This window comes from Melitaea cinxia, chromosome 1 (assembly GCF_905220565.1).
Source record: "Melitaea cinxia chromosome 1, ilMelCinx1.1, whole genome shotgun sequence".
NCBI lineage: Eukaryota > Metazoa > Arthropoda > Insecta > Lepidoptera > Nymphalidae > Melitaea > Melitaea cinxia.
The window spans coordinates 9,807,191-9,818,195 of record NC_059394.1 but is presented as its reverse complement, the minus strand read 5'-3'; the positions used below and the strand labels follow the sequence as shown (position 1 = coordinate 9,818,195).

General features: G+C 34.2%; 1 protein-coding gene across 1 annotated transcript; it reads left to right on the top strand.

Annotated features, from left to right (window-relative positions):
• Positions 1 to 591: 591 nt before the first annotated feature.
• On the top strand, positions 592 to 10,792 carry LOC123656439 (solute carrier family 12 member 8). The gene is made up of 11 exons (XM_045592128.1): positions 592 to 922; positions 1,059 to 1,239; positions 1,310 to 1,455; positions 1,834 to 2,062; positions 2,375 to 2,576; positions 2,710 to 2,944; positions 3,021 to 3,214; positions 3,437 to 3,536; positions 3,957 to 4,103; positions 9,447 to 9,625; positions 10,198 to 10,792. The coding sequence occupies exons 1-11, from the start codon at positions 734 to 736 to the stop codon at positions 10,358 to 10,360; spliced, it is 1,965 nt and encodes a 654-aa protein (XP_045448084.1). The 5' UTR covers positions 592 to 733; the 3' UTR covers positions 10,361 to 10,792.
• The last annotated feature ends 213 nt before the right edge of the window (positions 10,793 to 11,005 follow it).

Sequence of the window (11,005 nt, the reverse complement as noted above, 5' to 3'; positions counted from 1 at the left end):
CTCTGGTTCCGAGTATCACACTGTCCGACTGTCCGACTGTCCGAGATGGTGTTATTCGTACGGCGTTCGTTAGCTCTGAAATGAAACAGAGTTATACAGCAGAACGGTACGAACGAACGATTAATGTTGAATTTGTTAAGACCGTACGAGTTATATCGCGTAGCGCATTCTATTCATTTCGCGTTTTAATGTCCCCTTTTTAATCAAAGTTTTATGAACACACATAAACTAATTCCTTTTACGTAACAGTTTTTTTTTGTTTAGCGTAGGTAAGTAAGAATTGAGAATTTTAGTGATTTAAAAAACCTTTTAAATACAGTTTTATATAAAAGGAATTTGTTTACGTTATATTTATGGAAATCAAACTATAAGTACTAATAGGTAATACTACTAATAAGGTGTACTAGTACATTTTTCGAATTGTCTGAATAGAGTGCGCACCTGACGACGTCCGATTAAGCCCAAGACTATTACTGACAATGAACACTTATATACTTTTTGCAATGAAGTAAAAAGCCCAAATACTTAGACATGTACTTAGACAAAGAAAATATTTCTTTGTCTAAGCCCAAATATTGTTGTTCTTTTGACGTTTTTGACAAGACGTCATCGCACATTTGTCATGTTTTTTTATGGTGTAACTATAGTCAAATTCTTCGATTAAAGTAGTTTATTAGTGCGTTTATTTATTAAAAAATATGATATAAATAAGGCTGCCATTAAATAAACAATTATGGATGAAAATAATAGAACAAGGGGGACTGATTTAGTCGTAGATAGTTTTCGAAGTGATGAAACAGGGTACGATAGAGCTCGGATGCGAAGACAATCAGGTGGATTCGTAGATTTAGGTAACGAATCACAGTATGGTACAGGTGGACATCAAGCTTCTAGTGCCAATGAAATTTTTGCAGATGTTCAGGTATTTAGCAGAATTGAATCTTAATAACCACATTATTGTGTACATAAAATATATATTAAAAAATCAATGTTATTTATGTTAGCACATCAGTTTATTGCAATTATAAATGTGTTATAATATTAGGGGCTGTTTTCAGGGTGATGTGCCGTGGTGGAAATCTAATTTTTTTATATCACAGCCGGTTCTCTTTGGAACTTGGGATGGAGTTTTTACATCATGTCTGATAAATATTTTTGGGGTCATTGTATTTTTAAGATCAGGTTGGATGGTTGGACAGGCTGGCTTGGTGAATACAATACTTATACTTTTATTTACAGGTATAAATTATTTTAAATCAATTTCAATTAAACTATTAATCAATTTTACTCATTAACATTTTGTTTGTAGTGTTTGTGGCACTGATTTCTGTTTTATCAGCTGTGGGAATATGTGAAAGATGTAGAATAGAAAGTGGTGGAGTGTATTTTATATTGGCTCATACATTGGGCTCTAGACTCGGGGGTGCATTAGGAATGGTTTATTGTTTCGGCCAGGTATGTTATAAAAATATTTTGTGTGTTTCATGATTGAATATCATACCGTATATAAGAATTAATGGTAGTTAAAGTTTTATTGTTACCAAATCTTCATTTTTGTTGTAATTCATATTTTTCTTACTATATATTATAAAAATGTTGTTACGAAAACGTGAAAATAATAAATTCCTCGTTCTACTACCAAGCTTATAGACTTATACTATATATATAGGGCCACTGACATAAGAGGCAATTGTACAATTAAAAAATATCAGTACATCACAAGATAAACATGTTCTAATAAAATATATTTTATATTTATAAAATATATTGTATTGATAATAAAAGTAATGCTAAAAAGAGGCAATAATGAAATAGCTTTCTGATATGTTTTAGGCTGTAGGATGTGCCTTAAATGTGTTTGGGTTTGGTGAATCAATGGCAGATTTAGTGGGCACGGAAAATACATGGGCAGCCCGTGGCTTCGCCGTTGCAGCTGTGCTTTTGCTAGGCACCATTAACATTGCTGGTGTAAAATGGGTTATAAAACTTCAATTTGTCTTACTTTTAATTATTTTGTTGGCTGCTGTAGACTTCTTTGTTGGATCTTTTACAACAGTGCCTGGTAAAATTATTATTTTTATTCTTCTAGTAATTAATTTATAATTTTTTTTGTTCATTCTGGATATCTAAGTACAAAGGTATTGTATGACATTTTACCTATTCACTAATTTTTTTTAGTAAATTGTCTGTATGTCTTAAATAGTTTGTCTATGTACCTAATTTGTTAAGAAATAATAAAATGAATTATATTGTAGGAAAAATTGTACTTCAAATAATTTTATACCTAATTTTTCTTCATATTTTAATTGCTGATTCAACTACTTAATGCTATTCTATTGATTTCTTAAATTCTAATGAAATATAATTGTTTTAGGTGTTGAATTTAAAGGCTGGCTCGGTGGCACAATGGCTAATAATACTTGGGCTAACTATCAAGATAATTATACCTGGTTTAAGTGCTTTGGCGTTTTTTTTCCAACTATCACTGGAATTCTAGCTGGTATCAACATGAGTGGAGATTTAAAAAATCCTTCTATCAACATTCCAAATGGTTCCTTAGCTGCTATAGGAACAGGGTATGTTAATTTGTAATTTAAGTCATAGAATTTAATAAATGTTTCGTTATATATTATTCAGAGAAATTAATAGTTAGTGTTTATATTTGACTATTATCTATAAAGAATAAGATTACTTTTCTTTTTTTTTCAGAACTTTTTTATATTTAATGTTTGTAATAACATTAGCAGCAACTGTAACAAGAGATGCATTACTAACAAATTTTTCAATAACTGCTGACATCTCTGCAGTAAAAGTTTTGCTTCTAGCTGGACTGTATGTTAGTTCAATGAGTTCATGTCTTGGCGCTATGTATGGGACGCCTAGAGTTTTACAAAGTATAGCTAATGAAAAGGTCATCCCTGGTCTCGAAGTACTCGGTCATGGGGTGAGTAAAATGTTGGAGTCAAGTGTAGATAGAAAATAGTTTTTTAATCAAACTTATTGATCATTTTCTTCCACAGAGAGGTCCAAATAAAGTTCCTATTTATTCAATGGTTGTAGTAGCAGTAGTGACAGTAACATTTATAATCATTGGAGACATAAACAAGCTTGCACCAATTGTCACGATGCCTTTTCTTATTACATATGCTAGCATAGATTATTCTTATTTTGCTCTCGCCCAAACATTTGATTTGCAACATAAACGAGAAATGAGGTACGATTATTTTTGGCCTTTATCATATTCACCATTTTGTAAATTACACCATTATTAATTTTATTTTATATTGAAATTTGGTTTAATCTCTTTATGCAAATGCTTTAAATTATAAGGACCTGTTTTATTATTTTTATTGTTTACTATTTAAATAAAGTTCAGTAAAATTTTTATAAACATTGTATTTTAAACTGTCTCATATTTAGACTTTTATTTATTCAGATTTCAGGGTCAATCACAAAGAGACATGCAGGTTTATGGAGCAACAGGTAGTGATTTGGATCTGCTATTCCCTGAAAGGATAAGACACAAAAATGTTGGGGTTAGAACAATTTACATTTTTAGTCAGTTAATACTTAGTGTAAATTACAGTATATCGTCACTTTCTAATATTTATTGTCTTGACGAAAATATTGTTATATGTTTAATATATATTGCTTCATGATCTTGATTTACAACTATTTTTAATCAACTTTATTATTTTTTATTAGTGTACTTTTCTGAGAAGTATTTACTTATGTTTTATCAGGGACCTACTTCAAAGGTAAACGTTACTGGTCTTAGTTTCTAAAAGAATTGAAAAATTGTTGGAATTCAATTTTCAGTTTTATAAAGATACCTGCAGTTTTTCGAAATAACAGTTATATAAGTATTATACATTTTTAAATCAAACTACATTTTAACTTATAACACTATAATTATATTAGACAATATGGAATATAACAATGTAATTATCTTTAAGGATTTTACTCCATCTCCAACTGATTCAGCCATTATGAATGGACGTATGGCGTCGAATGGTGATGTTCGTCGACCAAATGTCAACGTTCATTCAAAAAACAAAAATTGGTACTCACACCTATGCAATAGATGGCTGTCATTAATAGGGGTAAGATATTTACTTTAATACTTGCGACTTTTTTTTGGAATTTATTTCATAAAGAACGATATAAAGCTTGTAGTATGAAAAAGTACGGGGAATTAAATTGTGTGATACAGTAACTCTGAGTAAGGATGTCAGATGTACCAACTTATTAGTAAACATACTAGTTTTTAGTGTCACGTACCATATATCACGACTACTCAGTCATTTTATGCAAAAATACCAAGATTGGCCACTGACTAACAAAAATACGCCGATAATACAGAATAACTGAGAAATTTTATATTCAAATCAGAAATCAAATTTCCTTTGTGATATAAAACTTTATTAAAGCAAGCGGTCCCGATAAGTCGTTACCATTTTATATCCGAAATGCAATATAATATCAAAAAGAAAAGTTTGAAGTGATATTTTTTCAATATGTTTTATAATTTTTGCCCTCTATTAACGGTACACGAAATTGAAATATAAATTTCTTTCACTAGGATGTGATTTCCGACACAGTTTATAAATCAGTGTTGGCAGCGCCGCAGTGGAGCACAGGGGTACCGATTTTTCGTTTTCAACACCAGCTTTCAGCTAGCTCGATACAAGGATTTTTCAGTGGCCGTCTAACATTCCTGACTCTGAGCAATGACTCAAGAGAGTGCCGTTTTACCGGGCAACGCTTTTGTTGTCTTGCGAAAAAGAGATAAATATATTTTTAAATATCACGGTAATCGTTCTTATGCAGTAAATTCAAGTCGCGTTTCGGAGCACACACTTTTTTATTTCTTCTTCTTCTTCTTGAAAGACTATGGCTCCATCAGCTTTACGCCGATGATTTTGCCAATGACAAGTGCTGAATGTGTATTGAAGTCAGGAGACAGGGTCCGTTTTTGACAGTACAATAGTGGGTTAAGCCGCTTAAGCCGCGGTTAATTGAAAATATTTTAAATAATTATTTAATTTTATTTTTTGGTAAATTATAATTTTATATCATTGATTCTAATAAACTTAGCTAGGTTAACACAAAAAGAGGATGGCACAAAAGTTAGAAGAAAACAAACATTAACCGGCCGCGGAATGTTTTTGGGGAGCATATCATATAGTGATACAGTTAATTTCGGACAGTTAAAAAACAAATGATCGAGAGATCCTTCCTCCAAGCCACATTTGCATAAGGAACTATCACGCATGTGCAATTTAGCCAAGAACACAGGTGTACAGGAGAAATCCAATCGTATACGTATAATTATCGACGTAGTTATTTTACCTAGGTCGGAGTATTTAATAAACCATGGCTTGATAGGAATACATGGCTGGATATTGCCATAATATTTACCTGTAACTAGTCTTGAGGATTGCCATAGTCTATCCCAAGATTTATCAAGATCTTTTATCTTTAGAGTAATGGGAAGAGACACACTATTTGGAACAGAGCGTTTTCAAGTGAAAACGATGCCAGAGCATTTTGGGACAGCCAAGGTAAGACAATGATCAGTTAACCAATTATTTAAGTGGTGCAGGGCAGAATTAAGTTTAGTAGTGGCCTCGGAAAATGATGAAGAACAAGAGTAAAGAGTAAAGTCATCAGCATATTGTAGAATATTGCAAAAACAGAGAACCGATTTGTCAAGGTTGTAAGTATACAAATTGTACAAAAGGGGGCTCAGAACGGAGCCAAGGAAGAAGCCCTTTCCAGACTATTCTTTTTGGAAGTAATAGTCCTTTGGACTTGATTATTTTCATCGGCTAGTTTAAGTTAAACATTTTCTGACGGAGAATATGGAGCTCAACATTATCGTTGCAGATGAGATATCAAAGAAGGCGCCAATAACATGTTTTCCAGAGCTAAGGGCACGCCAAACATCGGTGGTAAAGATGCTGAGGCTATCTAAAGGCTATCCCATACCCTTCCTAAAGCCAAATTGGTATTTATGCAATAGGCCTCGACCCTATAAACCACTCTAATCTATTTTTAATAAAGTGTTCCATGATTTTAGTCATAACAGATGAAATAGCAATTGGTCTATATGAAAAAGGATTCCTGGGGTCTTTATTAGGTTTTAGGATAGGAATGATAATATGATTTTCTACGAATCAGGGACAATTCCGGAGCTATAATAGATCAAATTAAAGATATCAAGTAGATATAGTTTAACAGAAGAGGGGGATTTCATGATGAAGGAGTATGGGAGGTTTAACTGAGGTAGGGCACAGCAGGAATTTCCTGCTCAAAATATGGAGCAGCCCGACTGGGGTAGTACCTCGACCTTACAGAAGATCACAGCAAAATAATACTGTTTTCAAGCAGTATTGTGTTCCTGTTGGTGAGTAAGGTGACCAGAGCTCCTGGGAGGATTGGGGATTGGGTCGGTAACGCGCTTGCGATGCTTCTGGTGTTGCAGGCGTCTATAAGCTACGGTAATCGCTTACCATCAGGTGAGCCGTACGCTTGTTTGCCGACCTAGTGACATAAAAAAAAAAAAAAACCATCGATTCCGCTCGAAGAATCCTTAAGTTCATCAAGGGCAGAAAGTAGTTCGTTTAAGGAGAAAGAGTCGTTGAATCTTTCTGAAGTCATGTAAGAGGGAGGACATAAAAAATGTTTTCAGAAGGAACATAGGGAGGAGCTAGATTCTTAACAAAGTTAGGCAACCAATAAGAAGAATCGTTAGATGAGACGTTACAATCATCTTGAAAAACTTGTCTGAAATATTATTTTATTTATCTCCACACAAGCGAGGCAGGAGCCCGCGGTGACAAACACTCGCAGAAGGTACGCCACCCACTAGACTTTTTCTTTAAGAGTAAGCGGTTAGACTTAGCAGTCGTTTTCTGTAAATTTAGGTAATTAAACATCGATAAATCAGAATGATAGGTAACTTCAGCAGCTTTGCGTTTCCGAATACTATCTGTGCGTTCAGAGTCCCACCATGGGGGAGAAGGTATTTTGTCTAGAAAAGAATTTATAAGTGGAATTGATTCATCAGCTTCAGAGATTAGACACCAAATAAACAAATCATAACACAGTAAAAAAAGAAATTGTCAGAGACCCGAGGAAGGGTAGCAATTTTAGAATCAAGAAAAGATGAGAATTTAGGCCAATGAGCTTTCTGAGTTCGGTATTTTAAGAGAGGTGGGAGAGGAGCAGATTTATTAGGAACGGAATGAAAATTTATTACTATGGGAAACTGATCACTACCGAATGAGTTCGGTAAAACCATCCACAAGAAGGACATGACTGAACTCGGAGATGACGCGGAGATGTCAACAGCACTAGGTTTTTCACTCGGGGCACCTCTTCTTGTCGGCGTACCATCATTTAAGATACATAAATTAAGATTATCAAAAAATAACAGCAGTGATGAGGAATTTGAGTCACATTTATCGCAACCCCAGAGGGTGTAATGTACATTAAAATCTCCTAAGATGACAAGAGGAGACGAAAATGTGGATAATATATTATTTAATTCTGAAATTAAAGCTGAACTAGGGTGTGGTAAATGGATTGAAAAAATAATATATTAAATATTTTAGCACCAGTTATTTGAAAACCAGGACCATAGTAAGGGATATGAATTTGTGAGAAGGTAACAGTTTTATCAATCAGAAGAGCGGACCCTCCGTAGCTATCATCTCTGTCATCACGTAAGCATGAGTAGCCAGGTACTCTAAATATAGAACGAGGCTGAAGTCTAGATTCTGAAAGAGCAAATATTGCAGGTTTATATTTATTAATTAAATAAATTAGTTCATGTTTTTTGTTTCGATTATTTGTACAATTCCATTGAATGATCGTGCGACCCAGCATTTTTATTAACTAAAGTAGAAATAAGTGTTTGCAATAAACTTAGGTCATTGTTCGGTAAAGCGTCTCCAAACTTTTAGATCATGTTGACAAGAGCGCAGACCAAAATCTCAATTAAATTATCGTAGGAGTTAAATATGGGGTCGGGTCAATCATTTGTGGATTAGGAAAAGCACAACCGTTAGGCATGGTCGATTTAGGAGAGTTGGTGATGGGGGAATGAGCAATAACATCATAAGAGGGGCACAAAGGGGTACTAGGACGAGAAGTTCTGAACACCGTTTTATGGTAGGATGTAGAGGGAATGGTAGGAGAGCTTTGGGATTGGTGAGTGATTTGAGGAGAAGGCTCTATAGGAGAGCTTTGGGATCGGTGAGTAACTTGAGGAGAAGGCTCTAGTCTAGGCGGCGCTTGAGAAGCTGCAGCATAGGATAGCCGGGGCAGATGAGGGACACGTTATGAAGCCTCTGTGTAACCAATACTCTCTTTGGTCAAAATTAGTTTGATTTGTTTTTGCCTTTCATGCTCCGGACATTTTGAAGAACATGTAGTCTTATGATTGCCTCTGCAGAAAAGACAAGAGACACTTTCATCTGAGACAGAGTGAGGTTGAGCACATTTGTAACATTGGGGGGTGGAACAGCACTTAGTTTGACCAAAACAGCAACAAGCAAAGCATTGGGTGATCGGTAATTGGTATAAAGAAACGGGGAGGGATGCGTGAAAACAGAATACTCAGTACAGGTAAATTCTGTCCGAGAAAGGTTAAGGCAACTGTAGTAGTCGGTAGCAGGTATTCAGGTTTTCCATCGGTAATTCGTTTTTATTAAGGCGACGACTTTGATGACTACCGCAGTTATGAGGGTACTCCATTCCCTCGACCATATCTGATAAAGACCATTTAATGGGGACAAAGCGGACCACGCCAATCCTCGTGACTTAATATTGTGGGATAGAAGCCTCATAATTATTTGCGGATAGAATAGTATTATGGTCAAATTAATTTGCTAGATTAGCTGACAAAAAATCCACAGCAATCCTATTTCTACCTAGGTTTTTAATGCCTCCGTTAACAATTCCATTTATGGAGTTTTTATGAAGAATCTGGGCGAAATTGAGAAGACGAATAGATGGACCAGGTTTTTGCACAGATTCCAATTTAGAGATATAAACGGAAAAGCGACCTCTATCATCCTGATTATAAGCAACTTTAATACCTGTGAAATCTGGATCAGTATACGTATCTTGCACAGAGGCAGACGGAGGAGGTTTTTTTTAACACTTTCGGGTTCAGGATCCATTGCCAAGCGTCTTTTATTGCCGCCACCGCCGCCACCTCCCCCATCAGGAGGAGATGAAGCGTCCCACTCCATATTAGGGACTACCACTTATTACACAAAAAAAAAACAGCACTACTATACAAAACCAACCAATAAAGTACACAAAATATAACAATAAACACAAAAATTTCCACCAAATAACAGGAAAGATACACTAGCACGTGTTGACTTTCCACCTTTTTATTTAAAATAGTATAATAATAAATGTGTTTACAGGTAGCAATAAAACTGCTGTTAATGGTGTTGGTGCATTGGATGTATGCTCTTGGTTGTTTGTCTATCTTATGGTTGATATGGCTTTATATTGGCGCGGCTAATCCTGCCGTGAAGCCGGGTCGAGCTTCCGAATTCAGATTTTTCCATTGGGTTAAAATAGCTTTCCTTCAAGCTATTGGGTAAATATAATTTTGTCTTATAGTGTTACAGTTTTAATAGAATATACAGACATAAGAAGAACTGGACTAAATATTTTAAAGACATCTAATAATTTAAGATTCTAAAGATAGTGTTCACAAATATATATATATTTAACTAGCTGTGCTCGCGACTTCGTCCGCGCGGAATTTGACAAAGAAGTTATTGTTCAATTTGCAGAGCTATAAAATAAATAAATTTCTAAAATAAAAGTAGCCTAAGTTACTCCATACGACGTCAGCTATCTGCCAGTGAAAGTCCCGTCAAAATCGGTCCAGCCGTTTCAGAGATTAGCCGGAACAAACAGACAAGACAGACAAAAATTGTAAAAAAAAAATATTTTGGTATACGTACCGTGTATAAATTCATATGCATTTAGTAAAAAGTAGTTATTTTAATATTACAAACAGACACTCCGATTTTATTTTTTTGTATAGATTTATATCCATATGCAAAGACAAGAGGTGTGTTTGTAAGAAATGTGTGGGTGGGTGAAAGGTGTGTGTAAGAATTATTTATATGTGTCAGCTTATATTGGATAAATATGTTTCAGTAAGCGACCCTTGGAGTATGAGCAGTTGGTAGTAACACCAGTTCATGCGGACATTTCTATGGAACAAGAGAGATTAAATGATGACAACGAAGATTTTGCGTCGCGAAGACGCTATCATCAATCTACGGCACTGCAAAGTCATCTCGTTAGTGTGGATACGTAAACAAGATAAGATTAACATAGACTTTGACTTGGGTTGTCTAGATATCTGTAAAAAAGTTAAGTTTTTATACTTTATTTATACATCATGCAACTATGATATCACTACTGTTACTAGTATTAATTACTATGAAGTAGCATTTTGCTCTAAGTCGTTTTTGGGATTTGAAAATGTATTAAAATAAAATAAGTGAGATTATTCCACGCTGCATTATTTTAGGACATATATTTTTTACTATTAAATAAGTAAATAACATCAGATAAAAAATGCTTCGACTGATTTTTGGATATTTAGCTAATTAACATTGTATTTATTAAGCTAAAAAGTGATAATAAAACAATTTACGCCTTTTTGTGAATACTGTAATATAACGGCTAATAAATGTAAAATCCAGTTTTTAAATTTATTTTTAGTAGTAGATAATGTTTAGCTAAATTAAGTAATTAATATATGTATATTTATTAAAAATATTTTCTAATAAAACAAAATGCTTATGAGGATTTTTTTTTTATACTTTTCACCTTCGACATTGACATAAGTTGTAAGTCAATTCCTATCGCTGGCGATTATTTTTTCAATGGATAAAATTTGTTTGTCTTTATCTGCTAATGGGATAAATCCGCATATTAAATAGTCATCTGAATGCAA

Bases quoted from the DNA above. Each gene is read 5' to 3' on its own strand.
- LOC123656439 (XM_045592128.1), top strand. From the start codon at position 734: ATGGATGAAAATAATAGAACAAGGGGGACTGATTTAGTCGTAGATAGT. The intron at 1,456-1,833 runs GTATGTTATAAA...GATATGTTTTAG, and splicing joins TGGTTTATTGTTTCGGCCAG to GCTGTAGGATGTGCCTTAAA. The intron at 9,626-10,197 runs GTAAATATAATT...AATATGTTTCAG, and splicing joins GCTTTCCTTCAAGCTATTGG to TAAGCGACCCTTGGAGTATG.